We start from the raw sequence: 26,208 nt of genomic DNA on the forward strand, positions 1-26,208 counted from the left end.
GACAAGAAAAATCGAAATTTACTACCAATGGCATTGGTGCACAGTATCACCCAGGCACGTTGTTTCGCATTACGCTTCGACTTCAAAAATACATTATCTTTGAAAACAGAAAAACAATTACCACAAAAATGACTGAATAGGCGAGAATCGAGTGATTTTCTACTTTCTTCGTCGCTTTGTGTCTGGTTTGCAAAGGAGCGACGACTCTTTGTGGATAGCCGAGAATGGTTTCTCGAGCTTCGCTCCACGAATGAGGACCTCGAAGTCTGTATTGATAAGGAAGACTCGGACCGGTCATCAATGCCCAAAATAACTTCGGGTCGGTGAAAAACATCTTCGCGAAGTCGGGTTTCGCTCCGATTAACGAAGCTAATTCGTCCAAGTAATTGATGTAATCCACTTGGATGGTGTGACGTTTGGCATCGTAATAACGCTTCTTGATTGCTCTCAATTGTTTCTCGATGTCTTTTCTCATTTCTTGTTCGCTGGGAAAAGGAACCTTCTTTACTAGAACTTGAACAAACCATCTAATTTGCATTTCACCGATGGGAAAGCCGCCTCCTACAGATTGTACCAAACCCATGATACCTAAGGTGGGATGTTTCAGATGCGGAGGATATACGAACTTGTATAATTCCACTCGGTTATCCGCGGTGTCTACGATCTTCTTATCCAAGAAAGGAAACTTAATTTGGTATCCGGTGGCCAGAATGACGCGGTCTACTTCGGTGACTTCGGAGTCTCCTTTAAAAAGTACTCCGTTTTCTTCGAAACGTTCGATATCGCCTTTGACCGTGACCGTACCGCTCAAAATTCTGTTCGGCAATGCGTCGTTAACCATGGGATGTTGCTGAAGAAATCTGTGTTTGGGCTTTAACTGGTAAGTTTCGTGATCGAAAGCCTTATTCAAATATCTTTCCATATACCAGCTGGACAGACTGAGAGGAACCAAATTGAACAATATATTTAGAAATCGGGTAGTGAGCGCATCGTCGATTGGTCTTCCGTTTTCTCCCACTCTGTGCATTACCCAACAGCCTCTTCGTGTACTAAGGTATACCTAAAAATAAATAATGGTAAATTACAAATTATTGGTGAATTCTAAATATAAATTATAATAAAAACATTTGTTATAAAATTTCCGAAGAGACGTGAACTACAAAGTGAAAGATATTTTTCATTTAATTAGTGATTATTATTAATTTTTGGTGCGTAAAACAAACTAATTTTTAAGATATATTATTTACAGCAATGTTTCTCAATGGGGCGATATCGCCCCCAGGTGGGCGATTTTTCCATGTCGGGGGCGATTAGTAACAATTTATATTTTGGGGGCGAAAAGCAATTTTCTGGGCCGGTATAGTGAAACGTTATATTAAGAACAATTAGATATTTTATTCATTATATGGTACAATAATTAAAGAAATAGCATTCCTATAACCCTTCTTCCTTCCACTTTTAACTCTTTTTAACCGTCCAAACAAACAATCGGTTACAATTAACACAAAAAGGTGATTTGCGATTACTTTTGACAAATTTCGAACAAAAGATAAACAGATTGGCTCGACTTCGTCAGCCTCGAGGTTCGCACTAACAATAATTTTTCTGTATACTTAAACATTTTATATTCAATAAAATGTCTTCGATTTTATTATATTCGCTAACACTTATGTTTTTTAATTTGTTGTTATGTTCAAATTTAATACTTATTTTGAGCAAATAAATGTTTAATTTTTTACAAATTATAATTATCGAATAAACTAATAAACCCAACAAAATTTTTTTCGAAGCGAAGGGGGCGATACTACGTGATGGTTTTATTGAAGGGAGCGATGATTCGTTAGAGATCGAGAAACACTGATTTACAGCGATGTTCGATACTGATATAAATAACGAACACCTTACTCTATTGTTTGCTCTGAATCTAATTCTTGCCTGTAAATATCGGGTAGTATTTACATACCCGAACTTTTCTTAAATGGAGCAGTCCATCCTTCCTGACAGTTCGTCGGGAGGTTGGTACTCCAACTTTATTCACGACCTTGCTTCTCATCTTGCTTTGCAAGGGTTTAAATACATACGTGCGGACGTAGCCGCTATATTATTATCCCGACATTGTTATCTAATTTATAATTTATTTGTATCCGGATAATGTTGATGAGTTCGAAAGTTCACTCGTGTTAGAATGTTCGTTAGGTTTTTTGAGTAGTGACAGTTTGTCTTTTCCTTGTCTAAGCTCCTACGAACTCCCCTAACACTTTGTGCACGATACTCACTTCGGTATTAAGAGGATTCTTATGTCTTATTGTGTTGTTCTGTGGTATTGGTGTGTATTTCTTCTTCCTCCCCGTTGTGTTTTATCGCTGTTTTTCTGTCCTCCGTTTCGTTGTATTCCATCCTTTCTCATCGTACTATTCTGTCGTTCCCATTGACATATTCTGTCGCGTGTTCCCGATACTTACTTTGGTGAGGATAGGGGTTTCCCGTCTTTATCGTTGAGCGCTATCATAGTATTCTGTGATTATTCCTCCTAGTTGTTGTGTTATATCTTTCTGCTGACGTTGTATTCTATCATGGAGTTTTATTGGTAATTTCCCTTCGTTGTTAATCTTGTAAATGTGTTTGCAGTTAGTGTTTCGTACGAAACCATTTCTTGTTTCGGCGCGTTTTCTTAGAACGCACTGGTTGAGTTCTTACATGTATTCCATTGTATATTAGTTATCGGTTATTATGGCTATAGAAACAATAATAATATTAATTATTTTATAATACAGTGGAGGGTGTATCACTATAATCTATGGTCGGCTACGAAAGTTATTTCACAAACTATTCCAATAGTTGATAGGAATATGTTTGATAAGGCATCTATGTGGTGCGGGTTGTTTTGACGATTTAATTTACTTAAGTGAGCAGTGCAGAGTATATCACTATAGTCTAAAGTCTGCTATGAAATATATTAGCACGGTCTAGTACTATTGATGTCGAAGAGGTGAACAATTTGGCATTTATGTCGTTCAAATGATTTAGTTATGTACATTTGCGGAAAGTATCCCAGGCAATTTGAATTAGTGTAGAAATCACCTACGTGTTACGGTAGAGAGGCGAAAGTCCCATTGCAGATATTATGTATTTCACCGAACTTTTGGACCTATTTTATAAATAGAGTTCGGCAATCCCGAGGAAAGCACCGAGAATTAACTTACGAGAGGATGGAAGTGAAATGGAATGTCCTAAACTCGGCATCGAATGTGAACACTAAAGACCCGTTACCAATTTGTACTACCCTAACTGCTACAACAGAAACATTCACAGCCCGTATTCATCCCTTAGGAAGAGCTAGTTTTTATCGAGATAATTTCGATTATAGAGGTTTTCCAGCATAAATTAGCTAACTGTTATTTACTCATGAGAATATTTTTTTTTCCTATATTCTTTTCTATATTATATTTTTATAGCTTATTTTAATAAATTCATTAAAATGATGGTAGATATGCTCATTATTGATCGAGATTCGTTTTCGTACTGGCCATCGATATCCTTCTTTATTGCATATCGGCATTAGATTATGTCTTGGTAATTCGTATCTGATACAGTCCATTAGTATGTGTGTTGGGGCTTTTTGAGTTCCGCAGTTTTTGCAAAGACCGTCACTCCCACGATTAAATCTTCTGCGGTAGTCTGCAAAATCTCCGTGTCCTGTCAGAAATATTGCATTTTTATGGTGTATAATAAAGTAACTATTCGTAACTCTTTGGTTTATATCCGGTAGATATTCAAATAGTTCTCTGCCCGTTCTCGACTCTTCCCATCTTCTTTGCCAAATGATTAAATATTTATTTTTTATTTCTCTTTTTATATATTGCTCTGACAGCTTACTGTATATTTCCTTTAGTGTTAAATCACTGGCCTCCTTTGCCAAGTTATCCGCCTTCTCGTTGCCAATGTTTCCCATATGGGCTTTAACCCAACTAAGTTGTATCTTATTTATTCCAATTATGATGTTTTGTCTAATACTGTTTATAAGTTCGTGCGTATTGTTTGGGTCATTAAGTGCCTTTAGTATCGATTCGCTATCCGTGCATACTGGTACTTGTAGATTCTTCATGTTTGTATCGATCCACTTTATTGCCTGGTGGATTGCAACCGACTCTGCTTGGTAATTATTACATTTGTTATCTAGTTTAAATTTTTTGTGATATTGCTCACGTGTTCTTGTAAAATACATACCCGAACTATAATAAATGTTTAGTATACATACTTATATAATTTTATATTTAGAGAATATTTTAACAAATACAGCTGTTCCTCGCGTAACTTTGGCGAGATAATACACGGGCGCATTTGTAATCATTTACAATTACTGCTGTTGAATTTTCTTTGTAAATAGTAAAGATCGAATCTATGAAGGGAGAAGCAAATGCTGGAGGTGTGAAATATCGTCCAATACAAAGTTAAAATTTAATCTATGGCTGTCGTTATACGTCCTTCGCTCAAACTCGTAATTTCCACGACTGTGTCGACGACAGTGAGTGAGGATTCGCTGTATATTCTCTAGAAGTGAATGTATCTCCTATAAAACAGCCTCGGTTAGTTTGACACGAAATAAAGTCATTGTTAGTTGCGTTGTTTTTGATCGGACTCGCTGTACGAACGGATTATGGTACAGGAATATGTAAATTAATTAGTGCTCTTCGCTTAAGATCAATGCTCCCTCGCATCGGTGCGTGAATTCTGAACAAGACGTTGAAGTAAGCATTACTTCATGTTGTATTCTGAATATCATTTCATGACATTACGTTCTCGGTGATATCTGCCATCATCCACTCGAAGCATCACAGTTTTGAGGGTAGACTGTAGTCATTTAGTGAACAGTTCGGATCACCACGAACGCTTCAATTCCTTGTAGCATTCAACATTACTTCATCAGGTGTCAAAAAACTCAACTTTTATAAAGAAAAATTTCACAAATCATTACACAATTTTCTTCGGTCTGCTGCGTTGACAATTCGTTAAATCTCTGTTCCCGTATTAAGCTTCGAAGTGGGTGACTTTGATCACCCACTTTAAAGCTTAATAACGTGTGTTATTATGACGAAATTTCTGAAATTCTGCAAAGAGATTTGCGTATTCGGAACATTTATACTATAACATTGAGTTGTTCGGAAAGTAATTTCGTTTTTTTATTACTAGAGGAATTAGTTGTATTTTTACCAGCCAATTTGATTTTAAACCACATTTTCATTATATACTTCGACAGCTAACATTTTAAGGCTTATTTGTAAAAAATTTTGTTTGATTCTGTACAATTGTTTTTTTTCGGTGACCCATCAAATATGGAAAATCGAAAGCATCATTTTCGGCATATTTTGCTTTTTTATACCTAAAAAACCAAAATGCCGTTCAAACAAGAAAAAAATTGTGGCACATGTTTGAAAAGACGTGTCGAGAGAAAGACGGTGCCAAAACTGGTTTACAAAACTGCGTTCTGGCAATTTTAATATCGAAGATACACCACAATCCGGATGGCCATTCGAAGCCAACGAAAACAAAATAAAGGTACCGATCGAAGCGATCTGCCGTATAACAACGCGTGAAATCACTAAGACATTAAATCTGTTAAATCGAACCGTTTATTATGACTTAAAACGAATCGGTTTCGTTTCAAAGCTCGGTATATGGGTCCCACGCGTTATTAACGAGAGATGCTCTGTATGGTGGGATTTTAAAAAAATTTGTTTTTGAGCTTTTACCAGACAATTTAACAATCGATTCCAAAGTGTACCGCCATCGAGTAAACAAATCGAGTAATATCGTCAAACAGAAAAGGCCAGAATTGATCGACAAAGAAAGTGTAGTGTTTTACCACGATAATGCCAAATTTCACACGAGTTTGGTAACTGGTCGGAAACTGTTATAGCTTAGATGGGATGCGCTATCGCACCGACCGTATTCGCCAGACCGGGCACACTCGGATTATTACTTGTTTTGGTCTATACAAATTTTTTTAACTGTAAGACATTTACTCGAAATGACAATGTAAAAAATTACTCGGATCAGTTTTTTGTAAACGACGATCAAAATTTTTACGAATGTGAAATCGTGCTACCACCAGAAACAATGACGACGGATATTTGACCAAAATGGTCAATATATAATTCGATAAAATATTTATTTATTATAAGAATATTTCGTTTATTTTTCTATGAAAAAAACGAAATTACTTTCCGAACAACCCAATATTACGCAGTTAAAGGTCAAGAGGAAGGGAGATATAGGGGTCGTGTGTCTTATCTCGAGTAGTGTCAGATTTAATAACGATTTTACTAGTTATTTGCATTTACAACACGCGAATGCCTGTATACGTATAAACACGTATAAATCATATGAAATGAAAAGTAACATACGTTATACTAAATAAAATAACTTATAAAAATTTTAAGTTTTACTTTTTGAGCGACTGAACTCGTCTCCACAGCAGCGTCACCCGCAGAATTGCCCGCTCCTACCACCACAACTCTCTTTCCTTCGAATTCGTTCGGTGTTTTATAACTGTGAGTGTGAGTGATTCTTCCTCTAAACTTTTCCTGTCCGGCGAAAGTAGGGATATTCGGAAACACGTGATGGCCGGTGCATACCATAACCGCGTCTACGGTCTCTTCTCGCTCCTCTTTACTCTTCGAGTTTACACTCGCGATCGTCCATTTGCCGGTCGAATCGTAATCGTCGGCCCGAACGATCCTTTCCACTCGATGGTGGAACTTGATGTGCGGCATTAGATCGAATTTCTCTGCGTAGAGACGAATATGCTTGAACATCATGGTGTTATGCATGTAATTCGGATACTCCTTCGGAGGAGGAAAATCACTGACCGCAGTCATTTCTTTGCTGGAATTGATGATAGTGGATTTTGTAACGGAAGCCAAACCCTCTTCGTCGCTGTCTCTGTATCTCCACAGACCTCCTATGTCGTCGCTTCTTTCGTAACAAACTACATCTAAGCCTTCTTCTTTACAGCCTTTGATGGCTCCCAGGCCACAGACACCCGCACCTATTACGGCTACGCGCATCTTTAATTTAGTGTAATTGTCCTCTAGTTGTTATAGATAATGCAGGATAAACTGATCTTCGGCAGATTTTATGTCGTGCGTTTATATTACATTAAATTCGTCATCAAATGATAGCATAGACGCCTATTTATCTTAAAGTCCGATGGAAAACAATAAAAGTTTATCTGTTTATCATATTTTTGCATCAAGGTTATAGTTCACCGAGATTTATTGATCGAAAGAATACAGGAAATTTTCATAATCTTGTGTTGAGAGTGAAGTACAGCGGATAATAATTGTCGAACTGATTATGAAGAAACTTTTGTGAGTTGAAATATTTACAGTTAGTTGTAGGGAGGCTAAAAATCTTACAACGAAAGGAGTACTGTGAATACGGTACTGCGATTTTTTTAGATTTAATATGCCTAAAATCTTTCTCGTAATGTACAGTACGCGATACGATCTTTATTCGCCTTATCTATTATTTCGATTTAAAAAAATTAAATGTAGACTAAACATGTGACATAAAATCGTTCAAAGGTCGGGAGATCTGGAATTAATACTAGCAACTAGAGAAGAATTATACGGGATTAAACATGCGTGTAGCTGTTATAGGCGCGGGTATCTGTGGCTTGGGATCCATCAAAGGCTGTAAAGAAGAAGGTTTAGACGTAGTTTGCTACGAAAAAGCTGATGACATAGGAGGTCTGTGGAGATACAGAGACAGCGACGAAGAGGGTTTGGCTTCGGTTGCAAAATCCACTATCATCAATACCAGCAAAGAAATGACTGCGGCCAGTGATTTTCCTCCTCCGAAGGAGTATCCGAATTACATGCATAACACCATGATGTTCAAGCATATTCGTCTCTACGCAGAGAAATTCGATCTAATGCCGCACATCAAGTTCCACCATCGAGTGGAAAGGATCGTTCGGGCCGACGATTACGATTCGACCGGCAAATGGACGATCGCGAGTGTAAACTCGAAGAGTAAAGAGGAGCGAGAAGAGACCGTAGACGCGGTTATGGTATGCACCGGCCATCACGTGTTTCCGAATATCCCTACTTTCGCCGGACAGGAAAAGTTTAGAGGAAGAATCACTCACACTCACAGTTATAAAACACCGAACGAATTCGAAGGAAAGAGAGTTGTGGTGGTAGGAGCGGGCAATTCTGGAACCGACGCAGCTGTGGAGACCAGTTCAGTCGCTAAAAGAGTAAACAAATTTAAAACTTTTCGAACTATACTTTAGTTATGATAATTTCTGTTACTTTTTCTTATTTATCAGCTGCTTCGTACACCTTTAAGCACACGTACGTATTATACGCGTTCTGTTTGTGTATGTGTTTACGAAGTATTACGGATAGCAATCTTCTTTATTAACGGGTTTATATTCTTTATAGGCCTACTGTCGGTCGAGAGTAATAGAAATAATGCAATTGACTTTCAAAAAGTCGAACTTAAATCGAATGTCTCGTTATGTCGAAGTGTATTTTTCGCCTGGCTTTCTGTCGCGCTTTGAAAAAGTGACATTAGAATAGCATTAAGACGAACTTAAGAAAAAATCAAGCATTCGATCGTGAGTATTTATGTTGGATAAACTTTGACATAGATTTATCTTACGTAAAACATATGACAATTTTATCGACACACTTTGGAATATAATTTTTAACGCAAATTGAGGTAATTTAATTTTGTAGCTTTCTAAGTTCCAATTTTATCTTTATTAATTTAAATCGCATTCAAATTACTTTAGACGTAACTTAAGAAAAAATCAAACATTCGATCGCGAGTAGGGGAGAGCGGGGCTAAAAGTTCCCGGGGTAAGTTGTTCCGAGTGAAATAGCTGCACAAGGAAAAAATATATATATAATTAGTAAATATGTCACGAAATCGAACGTTTCTGCGCACCGACGGCAGCTATCTTAATCAGGCCAGTGACGACCGGTACATTGGAAAGAGAGCCTGTACGTCGCTGATCCGCATAAGTAAATATTTTCGTGTTTGGTATTTTTGGTATATCTGGCGAATTTAAATAATTAGCGATTAGTTGTTTGGTATTTTTATTCAAAAATATATCGAGTATCTTGATATACTACTCTAAAACTGTATATGTCTCGTAACCTAATCTAGTAGTTGCTGTTTTGAACCCATGTGTTATCGGGGCTAGATGTTCCCTTCTTTGGGGGCATGTTGTGACCTTAGAACAACTTGCCCCCGTTCATCTGTACCGGCAATGCAGTAAAAATAATGTTTTTTTCTTTTGCGGTATGCGGACTTATATTCGAAAAACAACACGGGGTTCTGTATCTCGGGAGTTGATGCAAAGAGATGCAGATGCAGTTATTAAAGATGGTTAAAAAATAAAAACTGTTGCCAGAGAATTAGATATTTGTCATATGACGTTATATAGATTTGTAAAGAAGTTGAAATCTGGAGTAGAAAACGCTGCGATTGGCTAGAAAATAGTAAGATTGGTCTTTATTGAAGAACGGGAAAACAAGTTAGCAGAGTATTTGTTAAATGTAAGCTTTACTGACGAAAGACAAATCTTGGATCAGCCAGGGTCATCGGGAGTTGTAAATTTGCCTGCAACTTCTGGTGTTATACAAGAACTTAGAAAGGATGTTCCTTTCTCCCCTTTTCTTTAAGTAAAAGTTATAAATGTTGAAACGTAAAAATGTTTTCTTTATAATAAATTTAAGAAAAACAACTAATTATTGATAAGATATTATTGATTAGTCTTTAAATACATACTTAATTAAATAAATTATTGTATTTTTTTTACATATTACACCTTCCATAGATCTCGTAACAACTTGCCCCACCCTGTTAACAACTAGCCCCGAACCGGGATAAGTTGTTACTTTCCGACTTTAGGTATTGTATTATTAATTATAAAAAAACTTACAAAAAATCAACCCCAAAAACTGTATTTATAGCAAAGTTAGATATATTACTAAATTTTAATCTCTTAATACTTATGCTAGAATTATGTTTTCTTAACAAAATATAAGGTTGATTAAAAAACGGAACTTGTAGCCCCGCTCTCCCCTATTCTATGTTGGATAAACTTTGACATAGATTTATCTTGTGTAAAACGTATGACAATTTTATCGATACACTTTGGAATATAATTTTTAACGCAAATTGCGATAATTTGATTTTTTGGCTTTCTAAGTTCCAATTTTATCTTTATTAATTTAAATCGCATTCAAATTACTTTCGTAACCGTTATATATGACACGAGAAAAGATGGCGGTCGTTCTAAAATGACTTCCCAAGATTTTTACATTTTTGGACTTCGAGCAGCCTCGAAACGTCGAGAAATACAAACATTGCGGGGGGGGGAGGTTTCGTGTGTATGGATGTTAACGGGTGGGAGCGTCATTTCCTTCACTCAAATTGAAGCTTAAAATCTCTCGTCTTTTGTTGAAAAATTTCTCGAGTTTTGCGAGCGGGTTTGTGTATAAGGAGGATCGATGTTATTAAATTTTGATAGTTGGGGTCGAGGAGGCGGGGAGATATAAGTAAGTCACTTGTGGTATCTCGAATAAGATCAGAATTAGTTTTTCTCGTTATTAGAATTTACAGTTTTTTATGACTCATCTCCATCCTCAAAATTAAGCTTTTTCCGTTTATGATAATTAATAAGATATAAAGTTTTTCCAATAAAATTTCGTAACGGATGGCTACGCGTACAATTTTAACTCTTACCGGAAAAGTTACGCAACTCGCTGCCGGACTATCTTCGCACTTTATTCTAGTTTTGGAAATAATGCTGTATTTTTATAAATTCGAACTTTAGTTATGCTGTTATTTTTATTATCTCGGACTCTTCCGACTGTAATTTTAATTTATAATATTTTTAATCTTCCTTTATTTGTGATTCAAAGTTGATTTTTATTAATTCGAACTTCAATTTGATTAAAATTCACTCGGCCACCGGCGGGCACGACCGGAACTGGGCGCGTATCGAAAATTTCAATTTTATTCACCAACGATGGCGACCTCCTCGGGGTCACGACCCGAAAAGACGGCCACTCCTTTCTTAATCCGCAAACGAATGCTAATTCTCGATTGTTTCCAGACGGATGGCGACACCGTGTCTTTTCGCCTTACTTCGCCGTCGAGCGTGGCAAACACTAATTTCCGCAACAACTGCGCTGGCTCCGAAACAGACAAGCATTCGGCCATCTTTCTCGCTGCGCCCGTCTCTATCGTCGAAACGGGAATTATCAACTTCCACTAATCCAAGTACGCGAACACGTAAACCTTATCACGATTACATTATTATTAAAAAAACTATAGCGCATTACATAATATTTGTATCAGAAAAAGTCGCATTTGTATAAATCCAGTCTGGCAATTGTTAGAAACTTGCGAAGATTTCTTTATAACAAGCAAAATATCTCAAGATTAAAATTAATCTTTAAAAAATACAATTTTAAGAAGCTTTTTTAAAGAAAACGTTCATTTAACGGGAAAAATTAATCTTAAAAAGAACATAAATGAAATAACAATTTCATTTCTGCGCACGGACATACAGACAAATTACCGATGTAAAAAATTATTCGGCGACGAGTTGCGTCATTTCCCAGCAGAAAAGTTAAAATTGTGTTAGGCGACATCCGTTAGGAAATTTTATTTTTAAAAACTTTTTGTATTAATTATTGTTACGTACAAGAAAACACCAAAGTTTTTTGCATTTTGACGTTTCAAACTCGCCCCAGTTCAAAACTGCAAAGATCTTGGCAGCTCATTTCTTCACGATAATAAAATTTGAATAACATTTAAGTTTAGAAAGTTTCAAACACAAAAAAATGAATAGAAATAAATATTCTGCAATTTATATTTATAAATTATATCCCAAAGGGCATCGATAAATTTGCCACAGATTTTATACAGAAACAATACCTGTCAAACTATATCCAATCGCTACTATCGATACTATTACGTACTGTACGGGCGAAGAAACTGCGAATCGCTTATCGCGGTCCGAACTTACGACGGGAAAACAAACAATTTAAGCTGATTTCGCGTATTAAGTAACTTCTTAAACGCTAATTTGTCAATCAAATATTAAATATAGAAACGAGCGATGTGTAATATTGGATCGACACGTTTCCCGAGGTTCTCTTTCCGATCTACGTACAAGAAAACGGACGAAACGGGCAAAACGGGATGCTCTCGAGGCGACCTCTAAGACACGGCGGAAAGCGATCGATCGACGTCAAACTCGCGTAACAGACTTTCGCGATTATAATATAATTATTTTTCATTTTGTTTACGTACAAATTTAGGACACGTGACAGAAATACGTCTGTCTGCGTTGTTTGTATCGTAGTATTTTACCATCCGATTACGGCTACGGTAAATCTCCCACTTCGAGTTATCCAAGAACAACTGTATAATTTCGAACAGTCGAATATTTCGTGTCACTTTTAGGTTGCCTAACGATATATAATGATTAAAAGTGCTTAAAAGAGGCATAAAAACTCCTCGGGGCGTTGTTTTGTAGGACGAAATCTTTTATTCTAAACGAAATAAGTGAAACTGATAAATGAAGTGTTGCGAAAGAACGATCGTACCTAAAACAGTAGTTAGTTGTTAAAATACAAACTTCTTTTCCGACTGTTCTTCCGAGATAAAACTGTTTTAAAAGTAGACACTAAAGAGCGATCGAATGAAAATTCGTTTACTTCTCTTCGACATTTTCATTGTGATAAATGCGTTTCGATTCGACGATCCTCGTTCATATCGCAATTGCTGGGATATTAATACGATGGTACACATCTTATTCACGATTGTATTCCTTACATCTTTTAATAAGTCAAAGAGTATAAATTATTCAATATACATTATAATAATCGTTTACGTTTAGCAACATTTTAATACATCCTGTTCATTATATGTACGACATTAATATACGTTTTGAAGTATATTCGATTTAAGGAACTTTCGGCAATAGTGGCAATAGTGGTTTCGGCTCCTTCCCCAGCTATCGCGTTAAATCGAGAATTTACCGAATTGAAATTAATTAAAGCTAAAGCGCCATTCGAGTTTAACACGCGATTCCGGCTTACACGGGTTTTATTGTGTATCTCCAACAAAATAGTTTATTTTTAACGCAGAAAAATTAACAGGCGATAAATAAGTCAATATATCTTTCACTTTGTTAATTGTTAGAAAATAATTTGTATTTTAAATTTTTCAATGATTTATAATCTACCATTACTTATTTTTAGGTATACCTCAGTACACGGAGCGGCTGTTGGGTAATGCGTAGAGTAGGGCACAACGGAAGACCAGGTGACGAAATCTTCACTACTCGATTTATAAATATATTGTTCAATTTGGTTCCTCTCAGTCTGTCCAGCTGGTATATGGAGAGATATTTGAATAAGGCTTTCGATCACGAAACCTACCAGTTAAAGCCCAAACACAGATTTTTTCAGCAACATCCCATGGTTAACGACGCATTGCCGAACAGAATTTTGAGCGGTACGGTCACGGTCAAAGGCGATATCGAACGTTTCGAAGAAAACGGAGTACTTTTTAAAGGAGACTCCGAAGTCACCGAAGTAGACCGCGTCATTCTGGCCACCGGATACCAAATTAAGTTTCCTTTCTTGGATAAGAAGATCGTAGACACCGCGGATAACCGAGTGGAATTATACAAGTTCGTATATCCTCCGCATCTGAAACATCCCACCTTAGGTATCGTGGCTTTGATACAGCCTTTCGGAGGCGGCTTTCCCATCGGTGAAATGCAAATTAGATGGTTTGTTCAAGTTCTAGTAAAGAAGGTTCCTTTTCCCAGCGAACAAGAAATGAGAAAAGACATCGAGAAACAATTGAGAGCAATCAAGAAGCGTTATTACGATGCCAAACGTCACACCATCCAAGTGGATTACATCAATTACTTGGACGAATTAGCTTCGTTAATCGGAGCGAAACCCGACTTCGCGAAGATGTTTTTCACCGACCCGAAGTTATTTTGGGCATTGATGACCGGTCCGAGTCTTCCTTATCAATACAGACTTCGAGGTCCTCATTCGTGGAGCGAAGCTCGAGAAACCATTCTCGGCTATCCACAAAGAGTTGTCGCTCCTTTGCAAACCAGACACAAAGCGACGAAGAAAGTAGAAAATCACTCGATTCTCGCCTATTCAGTCATTTTTGTGGTAATTGTTTTTCTGTTTTCAAAGATAATGTATTTTTGAAGTTGAAGTGTGAAGCGAATCAACGTGATTGATGATATTGTACACGAATAGAAATAATAGTAAATTTGGTTTTTGTTATTGTTGTACTGATATTTGCTGTTGTTAAACACAGTACACAAAACAATATATATAAGGCGCATTCCTTAAATGTGGGTCACCCAATAAAATAAAGTTTCTAACGACTGTTGTAAGAAATGAAGAAATAATTAATTGTTTGTATAGTTATTGCGTAACAACTACATTCCAACAAACATTTATTATTTAAAATTTGATAAATAATTTATACAGTAAACTTTTCGATTTTCTCGTGTCCCATAATATAGGCGCAGTACAAACTTTTTTTTTAAAGTATCAAATTCGATGTAATTAATATACACGTTTTTGCCATTGGAGAAGGCTACTTACCCAATTGCAAATGGCAACGTAATTTCAAATTGGTTAATTAACATTAATTTATACGTTGTGTCACGAGACGTGTCGAGGGACTTATAGACATAGAACAAGAGCTAATTATGGCTCGGAAGGAACCGGTCGTAATTTAATTAATAATTTTATAGTAGTGACGTAACGAATATTCGGTTACTACCCGGTATTCGGCCTATTTTTCGCTATTCGGCCGAATACCGAATACCTAAAAACAGGAGTAAGAAAACTCAAAAACGCAGTAAATTAATCATTTTGGCAACTTTTATTAATGCCGAACATTAAATTATAATTATTAAAGTTAATAAGAAATAGCGTCTAACTCTAGTATTAAATTATTTCGTAATTAAATAATAATATAGCCTTTATCTAGCCCGATATCTTACGGCATCGATGACGTGCAGGTTAGAATGTATCGGGCATTAATGTTATTGTTTAGTGAATTACGTTATATTGGTATTCGCGTATATTTTAATATTTTTACGATATTTTAAAATGAGTTACGAAACGTTTTATCGAAACTTATCGTATTTAATCTATTTCTAGAAGACAAGTAACTAATATATAATTTATTTTATATATAAAGCAAAGAATCAGCATTTCTCGTTATATGCAAAAGATAACATTTGAAATCGTGTTAATTTTTAAAATATGGACAAAAACAATAGCCACAAAATATGACAAAACTTCACAAATAGAAACCCCCAGTAATATATTTGAACTGTTCCACAACTGGGCAGAAACTAGACCGTGTGTCCCCACTAAAGTATATCCTTAGGGTACTATTCGGTCTACAAATACGTAGTAAAAACAAAATTTTAGCGCTTAAAAAGATCGATTGCAAATAAAATAACTTATAACTTACATCTAAATACCAACAACTGCCGAATCGTATCGGGCTATTTACGGCTATTACATAAATTATAAACCAATTTGGCACTAGAGGTAGACGTTAGACTCCATCTCGTATTAACTTTAATAATTATAATTTAATTAATTAATTTAAATAATTTAGACTTACTGAAAGAAAAAATCGTAGTGACAGCGGGCCGATAGAGAGCGGGGTGCGCGGTCCTTGCCGTAATAAGGTTTGCGCGCCAATTTTCGTACGCGCGTTAATCGAGTCGAATAGTTTGGCCGAATATTCGGTATTCGGCCATGAGCGTGGCCGAACATACTATTCGTTATCATCACTATTTTATACGTCTAGGAGAGGCTTACAGTAAATAATGCTCCAAAGAATGGCCTTCGATAGTAACGAATAAAATTAGATGTTTTAAAAGAAATTGACAATAATACATCGTCATTTCCAATACGTCAAATTTCCATAAGATCCTGACAATGCGATATCCGAATCGGTAATTTCCAAATTATAAAAGAATCAGGCCAATTTCTTTAGTCAAAGAAATCCCACCCCTGCCTTAACAAATGCACACAAACAGGAAAGATTAAAATGGGCCAAAGAAATGATGTATTGGAAAGAAAAATAAAAGATAATTATGTGGAGTGATGGAAAAAGTATAATTTGGATTGCCTAGGTGGATCGTTGCCACAATTTAAGACTTAAAAACAAATATGTTCGAAACGTCGACAAGGTGGCAGTTTTCTGATCATTCGGATCAGCGGCGTGCCGTGACATTTGATGCTAGGGAAGCTGGTTTTTGTAAGAAGCCGACTTCCAGAGGTAATCGATTAATTGCTTGTCAGTGATGGTCTGGGGTCCATTCGTACGCGAGTGGTGGCGGAGGAGACTGTGGCTAAATGCCATTATTGTACTGTACAGTTGTATTTTATTTTATACTAGCTGTACCGGCCACGCGTTGTTGTGGCTCAAAATGTATCTATTATAAATGTATAACACTTTCCCGTGGGAGAATTTCAAAAAATCCCTTCTTAGTGCACATTCTCTTGACGTACCCTATTAAAACGCAATCAAAAACGCATCTAAAATAGTATAATAAAAACCGAGTTCTTCACGGTAAGCCTTAATCCTGTCCATCTCCCCCCAGTGGGGGGAATTTCGACATGTATATTATATAAAAACACGTGCGTATTCGAATGCAACGTCGTGTCAAAATTTCAAAGAAATCGGTAGGAACAAACGAACGTTATATTTTATTTATATAGATAGATAGAAAATGATCTGCTTTAGTACATTCTCACAGAAAAGCAAACTTAGGTTGTCAGAGTTAGCGCCATCTGTTGGACATAAAAGCCTTAACCCATATATAAAGATATTTTTGGAAGGGGGGAAAATGGTGGTCTTCACATATGCCACAAACCTCCACGGGAGTGTATTAAATAACTTCCCAAAGTTTCATGGCAATCGGATAAATGGTGTAGTAATGCATGAAGGGCAAACAGACAGACAGACAGACATACATTCGTTTTTATATATATATAGATTAGAATATATATTTTCCTTTCTTCTTCCTATTCCTATTATCTTCCCTTCCTGGAATTCTCTCCCAACCGGTGCTTAACGGCGCAACAGCAGGCGGTCTTTTGAGGACAATCGGACGGTATGCGGCTCTCAGGGTAGAACGAGGACAAAGTGGTCATTCTTTGGCCAGGACTGGACAAGGAAAGACTCGCAAAAGGTAGCTCTCCACTACGTTTTTGGGACCACGTGGAGACGACAAAGAGGTACGAGTGAAAGAAGAAAAATTCCGATCGAAAAAAAAAACGTTCAAGTGTATTCTTTTTGTCCCCGTCTGTTAAGAAATTTACGTTTTAGTGAAGATATTGACATTTTTCGTAATTAAGAAGAGATCCGTCCAGTGGCGTGCCGTCATTGGAAGCGATGGAAGCGCCGCTTCCACCTTCCAATGACCTTCCCTTGTATTTTATAAAATATAAATTTTCATATTTTAACGTACTTTGAATTAATTAAAATTAATATTTTATTATAACTGCATCACGTATGTTTTACAAATTTCTATACTACGTGTGAAAAAAACGATAAGATTGCTATTGTATATTCGAATAATTCGGTGGCGGAAGGAATGTCGAAACCGGGTCAGTTTCTAATCAGCCAGATTATATAGGCATTGTCACACGCGGTTTACAGTGCACCAACCTCACCCGGTTTAGCCGGTAGAAGCGACACACGCGTAAAGAGTCCGACTTTATATCCCGGAGCGGTTGTGGGCCGTTAGCCGCCCGCTAGATATTCGGCCACCCTCGTTCCGATTATGCGAATCACGAGCAGACTAGATCAACGGCGGGCAACCCCCGGCCCGCGGGCCAGTTCTTTGTAATTTTCGAAAACGATAAGAGAAATAAATGTAGTAATTAACTTTTTATTTATTTATTTCATATTTGCAGACTAAAAAAATTACGAGTCGCAAGAAGGCGTCAATTAACTACTACGGCGCGGAAAAAAACGTAAAATTTATTCCGGCCCGTGTTATAAAAAAGGTTGCCCACCCTAGACTAGATTTGTAACTTTAACCCGACCGATAGGAGTTTACTGGCACGTTTTTACGATAGTTCTGTATAGTTGACGGAAGTTTTAAAAAAATCCATTAAAATATTTCATATATTTATTCCGCGTTTATTCCGCTCTCCCGTCTTATATTACTTTCGGATTTCAATGTTAAACCGGTGATATTACGATTTAGTATGTCCCACTGTAAGGGGATGCAGAAAAAAAGTGTACAATTCTAGTACAGTGTTAAAAAATTAACTGTTACTTTGGCAGCATCATTTACAACCAAATTTAACGAATGAGACGTACAATGGTGCAAAAAAAGCTCTAGAATTTATTTTCTTTAAATTTACGATTTATGTATCTGTTGTCGTAAAAATTTCTTTCCACTTCTTTCCGGAGACTACAGATATTCGAGTACAAAGTAACCGGTTTCGACTTATTTCTACTTAAGTAGTAGTTAAATAATTAAGCGATTAGGGAATTAGAAACATAAATAAAACCCCGACGAAAGAGCCGAAATTTTACTTAAACGGAAGCTTAACCGAACCGATCTCTCGCCGAGTACGGTGGGGTCTGTTCTCTTCGTAATATTAGACGTAATAAAGACAGAAATTTTTCCAGTTCGACGTGAGTGACCGAAAAGTCGTAAATTTTGGAAATTTCCGCGAACACTCGATCCTAAAACCAATTAGTTAGAAAACGAACGACGGACAATCCGTTAAGTTTAACGTATTTAGATTTTTACGGCTACGGCGAGAAACGTTTAAAATCTACGACAACCCCGTGGCGTCCTTTGAGATATACCAGTGACGCGACAAAAGAGGCATTCGACATTCACCGGTATCGGCACCCTCGGGATTTGGTACGCGCACACCTACCAGGACGTCTCCGATTTCATTCGTTAGCCACTCGTAGGGAGCTATTTCGCTAAGTGGACTGTTTTAAGATTTAAAAAGTAAAGAATATTTTGTTATTTTTATGTACGTTTCTTCGCAAAGTTATATTTAATTATAAGTTTCATTTAACAAAGTATGTTCATACATTCGAAGAATTTTTTGTACTAGGCACGTATATTCGTCACACATTTTGTTTTACCGAGTAAGTTTTTTCTGATAATTTTAATTTTAGCCCTTATATCGTGGCTAGTGATTCAAAAATTTATTTTAAAAAAGTTTTGGCTCGAGACCGTATAACGAAAAAGAAAACGTTATTAAAAGAGAAAGACCGATGCCTAAATTAAATATAAATACGTCGACAAAAAAATTTCGACATTTTGACGATAAAATTTGTGACGAATGACGATTCTTTCGTAAAATTGAAGCAATTTGGAAATCGAAGCGGAATAGAATTTAACATTGGTAGACGATATAAAATAAATATTGAAAATTATAACGAGATAATTACGATTAATAGATACATCTAAATTAATAGAAGTTATGTGTTTTTTCTCGAAGCGAGAATTGGCATTTAGAGGGCGTAGGGAATTTATTGAATCTAATAACGGAGGTAATTATATTGAACTTTCTTATTTATTAAGTACGTCGGATAATCTATTAAAAATACATTTAAAGAAGTATACGGTTTTTACTGGCTTATCGAACGAACGAATACGAACGGGCCCCGACGCGCAATTAATCGATTGCCCCTGTAAGTCGGCTTCTTACACAAACACGGCTTCCCTATCGTCGAATGTCACGGCACGCCACTGGATCCGTCCAACGTTATATGTACCGCACCGTAATAGAGCCGAAATATTTGGGTACCCCTTTCTTTTTTCTTTCTATCCTTTACTTTATTGTTCTAAATTTATCTATCATCCTACATTAATTATAATTAGTTATAAGTTTAGCAGTAAGATGTACTGTACATATATTTTAATTACCCCTAGTAGACTAGTTATTTTTGTAAAGAAAGAATCGTCACGAGGTTTAAACTTATGTCGGTATTCTCTTTATATTGTCGGGCACTATACTAATATATATCTGTCGGGGATAGAGATTTTATAGCTGGCATCCCACAAAACTTCCTGTATGCAGGTACGCGAATTAAAGTTTCTGATTTTAAAAATTCCAGTTTCTTTGTGTACAGTACTGTATTCGCTTGATTCACAAGACAAAGACGACAGACAGGTATCTAACAAAAACCGTTTATTTTAACGTAAAATAAACTTACACTATGTACAAAATAGTATGCTTTAGGACAATCGGCCGTTCGGACGTCCCGGACGTCGATGAGGTTCGATCGTCTATCGACGGTGGCCCCGGGGCAGTGGCGTTGACGAGTCCGAAAGACAGGTGGGAGACAGACCGTGTCGCCGACACCAACGGACGAAGTCGGAAGTGGCAGGGTTACGGGTTGGAAAAATAGACGAGAAACTGCTTTTTTGCGCGTTAATACACGGCGTTTTGGTTATTGGGAACGTTAACCGAGTGCCAGGTGTCCTGGATTGCGGGATTATATCAATCTCCGTTCTTTCGTCCATTTTGATTGGTCGTTCTCCTTCGGTCACGCTTCCCGAGCGCCTAGTCCCTCGTTACTAAGCGTAACCAGACTTCTACCTGGAGGGCGAGAAAGGTGAAAATCGAAGACGAATTCGATCTTCCACCGATCGTAGGACGGCTTCTTTCCGCGGTTTATGGTTTCTGCCCGGCAGTTTGATATAAACAATGGGTGTCCGACTACAAACAACTTTTACTTATGTTTTTTAAACTAATAAAGTTTTCGCCTGAAAGACGCCAAAAAACGGTTAATTTAGAATAAACCGTTTTTTGGCGTTTTTTCAGTGGAAAGAAATTTTTATGACAACAGATATATAAATCGTAAATTTAAGGAAAATAAATTCTAGAGCTTTTTTTGTACCTTACGCATCTTTCATTAAATTTACTTGTAAATGACGCTGCCAAAGTAACAGTTAATTTTTTAACATTATACAAGAATTGTACACGATTTTTCTGCATTCCCTTATAGATGAGACGTACTAAATCGTAATATCACTGGTTTAACATCGAAATCCATAAATAATATAAGATGGGAGAGCGGAATAAATATATCAAATATTTTAATGGATTTTTTTAAACTCCTGTCAACTGTACAGCACTATCATAAAAACATACCAGTAAATTCTTATCGGCCGCGCGGCAGCACGACCACACAAGCGGCAATCCGTTTACATTTCGGCGCATGCGTTCAGTATTCGAGATGGCGAACGATATCGACACTCCGCTATCCACGTGTTTACAAATTTTGTTTTGTACGGCTCGTTTTATTTAGCTAGAAGATTTCGTCGAAGATTCGAATGAATATTTTGGATTAGAGATATCGTATTGGCAAGAATCTTGCCGAGATATTTTGTTGGATCGATAAAGAACTGATGTACAAAATAGGCTTATTCTTCGATTAAGATCACTTTTTCTCGCCGCAGAGGTCTATTTCGTGCCGCTTTTCTCGTGCCGCGAAAGTTGGTCGAATTCTATCTTTCGCGGCGGCAGCCTCCAAGACGCGTTTCTATCAGCCAATAACAATTCGTCTGGCAGTCACGTGAGAAAATACAATCATCTGGTGTTTTAATGGCGGAAAGTTCGACGTGGTTAACCGAAATAACTAACATCGGAATAAAGAGAAAAGAATAATAAATTTAACACAAATTCGACACAGATACAGTAATCATATATTATTTAATTCAAAGAACAAAACAACCGAATCTTACTCGAAGTAGTATTCTTTATCGAGAGATCTTAATCGAAGAATAAGCCTACTTTGTACAGTACATCAGTTCTTTATCGATACAACAAAATATCTCGGCAAGATTCTTGCCAATATGATATCTCTAATCCAAAATCTTCATTCGAATTTTCTAGCGAAATCTTCTAGCTAAATAAAACAAGCCGTACCGAACAAAATTTGTAAACACGTGGATAGCGGAGTGTCAGTATCGTTCGCCATCTTGTATACTGAACGCATGCGCCGAAATGTAAACGGATTGCCGCTTGTGTGGTCGTGCTGCCGCGCGGCGAAGACGCGTTTGCGACACCGCTTTTCCTTGCCGCGCCGCATGTGTGCATCCTCCTTAAGACCGGTCCCTGATAGATTGGAAGCGTTATACGTGTGTAGCTTCCACCAACTAAACTGACCTCGTTGTCGTTTCGGATGGCTAGGAGGGCAAAAAGTGAGTGGGGAGGTCGCAAGTAAGTCGACAGGTGACCTTAGATTGACAGGAGACAGGTCTTAACATAACAGCGTTTATTCTATAACTAAAGGTAGGATATACAGGTTAAATATGCGGCTAAATACAAGTACAAATACTCCTATCGAGAGGAGAGCCATTAGTTCTACGTTGCTCGCGAAACGCGTGCTCGTTCTATTTCTAATGGTTTGCTGGCGGAGAGAGTTTACAAGTTTTTAGCCCCCTAAATACCTCTCTTATGCGTAGCGGAGAGTCGATTCGACGAACCGTTGTATGGAAGGGTCGTTGTCGTCGATGTTCTTCTCCTCTTCTTGGGTCCAGTCCGACGTATGGAGGCCCGGGAGACGGGATGCGCGCAATGTCCCGATCTAACTTCCCGTTGAATCGCTCTCCTCGAGTTCCGGCTACTCTCGCTTTTTATCTCCTTGACGTGGGAAAGGGGGTCACACGACCGTCAAAAGTTGACACAACAGCGCCGAGTTGGCACTTACGTGTCAATTTTCTCATCAGATTCTTATCAAAACGGTGATGACGATCTAATTTCTCACCGGCGCGTTCTTCCGTTTGATTTGTTACAATTTCCGACACATTGGAAGTTCCGTCAAATGCGTAAATTCGCGGCTCTCACATACATAATGCGGTTATAATAAAATATTAATTTTAATTATATGAAAATAATCGCGCAATATTTGTGAGATTTTCGAGACTATAGTTATTTAAAATTGTAGTAAAAAATAATATATTTATTCAATTCATTTAAAAATTATTATTTAAACTATTATTAGAATATATTCTACTTGACAAAACGCGTCAGAATCTAGAAGGAAGTGTTGACAGAAATTGATGCGATGACTGATAACACAATGATGTCATTTTGCCCCCCTTTACATAATAACTGTAAATAATGAACATCAAAGGTCCTAAATTCTTATACAATCTGTTGTTAAATGATGTTCCGAACCAGGTATGGTAATAATTTGACCTTGAGAGGACCAGTTATATCTTAAATTTATAAATTAAGTAAAGGGAGGATTTTAACCCGCTTCCGTTAAAAAGGAAGTTATTGCCGATTTAAAGATCGTTTATCATCACTTTGTCATGTTGACGTCAAGCAGTTTTACTCTTTGTTTTACCCCTCCATGACGTAATATTGTAATAATTTGATTGGGTAAACTCCAAGAATATTATCAAACTTCGCGCCCAAATCGAGGAGTTGGCTGAAGACTTTCATCGCAAGAGAAAGCCCCTCTGGGTTCTCCAATGAATAGTTAGGAGATCGTCCACGAACGTGGTTTCAATAAGAAAGCTACGAGGAGCTCTCCACATAGACTTTAGAGCGGTCCGCCTAAATCTTCGACCGCCAAACAACATTCTTCACATAGATTAAATATGATATAAGTCCTGCTCTAAATAAAAGTGCCCGATTGTTGAGTAGAAGAGTAAAGACCTGTAATAATGTGCTTATGGAAGAAGTAAGAACTTTAAATAGAAGACATCGGAAGACATCGAGTCTGCTAATATAAATGAGGTATCGCGATCTCCAAGTTGTTTTAGAGTTAAGATAGCTTTAAGTTGGTTCGTTTGTTGTATATTTCAGTTTATGCATTTATTAAATCTTATTTGTTATTGTTAAATGAATTCATCAATGACTCAAATCCTTTCAGCACCTTTCCAAACTTACTCGCGACCCTCCCACTCGTTATTCCGCCAGGTTTAAAAGCGCGTTACCCCGCTAAATTTAAAGGTTAACTGGTGTCGGGAGAAAACGTCATTCAGGAGTTTTTGCAAACTTCTGATAAAATAAAATTAATCTTAAGGAAGCCATCCTACTTAGAGAGGCCGACTTGCCCTCGGAGCCCAGTAAGTGGTGGACGGTTTTAAATATAAACTGGTTACTACTCTGGCGGATCTCGCATATTTATTTTTTAGAAAATAGAAGAGAAGCGGCGCTTCCACCGCTTCCAATGACGGCGCCACTGATACGTATATGTCACTGCGAAAGACCGAATATTTGTTTATATTATTATACATTCGAACAATCGCCGGTGTATGCCGACAAGCAGAGATGAACTTTGATGGAGGTCGAAACGACACCCGAGAAGCTGGTGCTCCGGCTATATTGCATTCAGATAATGGTAGGGAATTCCGGAATCGAGTCATATCCGAACTATGGGCCATGTGGAAAGATGTTAAGATAGTTCATGGAAAGCCTCGCCATAGCCAAACACAAGGCTCGGTTGACAGGACCAATCGGATTATATATATATATATAATTTTATTCTATCTTATCTTATTCTAATCGTATATATATTCTTATTTTTTCCTATAAAAATTAAAATAATTAATTATAAAGTAGAGATCAAAATTCATTTTAAAACATACTTCCATACAAAATATTATCTTTTGTCAATGATTTAATGTATTTAATCGAAATATAAGTAGCAATGATCACGTTGCAGACGGAGTGAGAAATAAGTAAACAATTCAAATCAGTGCGCGTGTTCGCCCGCGCGGCACATAAATTCTCGTGCGCGGCAACAATTTGAGCAGTGCGCGGTCTCGCGGCCGCGCTGCTTAGAGGGAACATTGATTTTAGACCTCTAGAACTAGAAATGACTAAATTTACTGTCCACAACTAACTGGTAGCGCCGGGTCTGACTGTTCCACTGTTAAGAGGTTAATGTGTTAAATTCCCGAAGATTAACGATTTGATATTAATTAAACCAAAGAGGAAAAGGATATCTACAATTAATGAAGTCGAGTGGATGAAATATTCTAAACGGTCGATTTATCGCCGACTATGCGGCTAAATTTACTTTTCTTTCGACGATTGGTCTATCTGTTATAGATTTAATAACAGTAAATGTGAATTTGTTGCATAGATTTTAGTTTTCTTGATATTTTACTTCGTTATATATTTCAGTTAAAAACACTTTTTTTTATTGGATGCGCACAGTTATTACAATGAACTATTGACGACTTCGTTAACTTCGGCTTCGCGATGTGAAATGGTTAAGAAAAATATTTCTTTACGGTTGACCCGCGGTGTCTACGTTTAAAGAAAACAAAGAACCGAGTACTACGAATGTTTTTCGTAGAAATAAAAGTAGAAATTTACTGGACGAATACTGCAAATTAAGAGAAAGCTGTAAGTCGTTATGTAAGGCGAAGAAAAAGTTGTTTTTGTCTAAAATAAACTCACAACTAGTGAGAAAGAAAAATACTAAACAGTTCTGGTCATTAGTTCGAAACTGATGACCAAAAATTTGATAATTTTTTCGAACTAAGAAACCGTCTGAAAATGCTATACTTCTCCGATTGGTTGAATTATTTGAAAGTGTTTCGTTGGACCAAATTCGGTAATTTATTTTGATTTAAGCTTAAAATAGAGGCGTCGAATATAATTTCTGTATTTTGGTCGGCCTTATTCAAATATCACTTTCGAGGAAACGAGGGAAATTATATACTGCTTTTATTGACCTCGAGAAAGATTTCGATACAGTCGATCGTGATTGCTTATGTTTATTTAAAACTGTTGCTAAAAGAGGCCCTCTTAGTGTCCACGGGACACTAAAACGGTCTCTTTTAGCAAGCGCATTACGGGTTCGGCCAGGCCCATAATGGGGCGGCCGGGTGGCGAGAGACGGGATCCGGACCACACCCGAAAAATTTCTGGGAATATTTCGAACCATTTGGATTCGATCTGAGTTATGGCCCAGCACTCTTCCACTGCGCCACTCTGCATCGATTTGTTATGGTATATAGATGGATACAGTAGCGTAGCGGGGGGAGCAAGGGGGTGTATCATGCACCGGGCGCCACTTTCAGAGGGGCGCCTAAATGGTCTCCAAGACAAACTATGTGTTTCTGGAGGGGGAAGAGGGGTGCCAATAAAG

General features: G+C 37.2%; 2 protein-coding genes across 3 annotated transcripts in view; one reads left to right on the forward strand and one right to left on the reverse strand.

The window, feature by feature from the left end:
• Window positions 1-14,338, forward strand: part of LOC136968561 (flavin-containing monooxygenase 5-like) — a 134,147-nt gene extending 119,809 nt beyond the window's left edge. Inside the window, exons 1-2 of one of the 2 annotated variants that reach the window (XM_067262553.1) lie at window positions 7,588-8,263; window positions 13,296-14,338. In XM_067262553.1, the coding sequence (XP_067118654.1) occupies window positions 7,643-8,263; window positions 13,296-14,273 (1,599 nt within the window). In that variant the 5' untranslated portion in view covers window positions 7,588-7,642 and the 3' untranslated portion in view covers window positions 14,274-14,338. Of the gene's footprint in view, window positions 1-7,587; window positions 8,264-13,295 lie in introns of those variants that run through there. The other variant, XM_067262554.1, reaches the window with a different exon arrangement.
• LOC136968573 (flavin-containing monooxygenase 5-like) lies at window positions 21-7,067 on the reverse strand. Its single transcript, XM_067262571.1, has 2 exons — window positions 6,447-7,067; window positions 21-1,060 (listed from the first exon to the last, which is right to left on the reverse strand). Exons 1-2 carry the CDS (start codon window positions 7,065-7,067, stop codon window positions 83-85), a joined length of 1,599 nt encoding a protein of 532 aa, XP_067118672.1. The 3' UTR covers window positions 21-82.
• Window positions 14,339-26,208: the final 11,870 nt, after the last annotated feature.

This window comes from Centruroides vittatus, unplaced genomic scaffold (assembly GCF_030686945.1).
Source record: "Centruroides vittatus isolate TY-2023 unplaced genomic scaffold, ASM3068694v2 contig_15, whole genome shotgun sequence".
Classification (NCBI taxonomy): Eukaryota; Metazoa; Arthropoda; class Arachnida; order Scorpiones; family Buthidae; genus Centruroides; species Centruroides vittatus.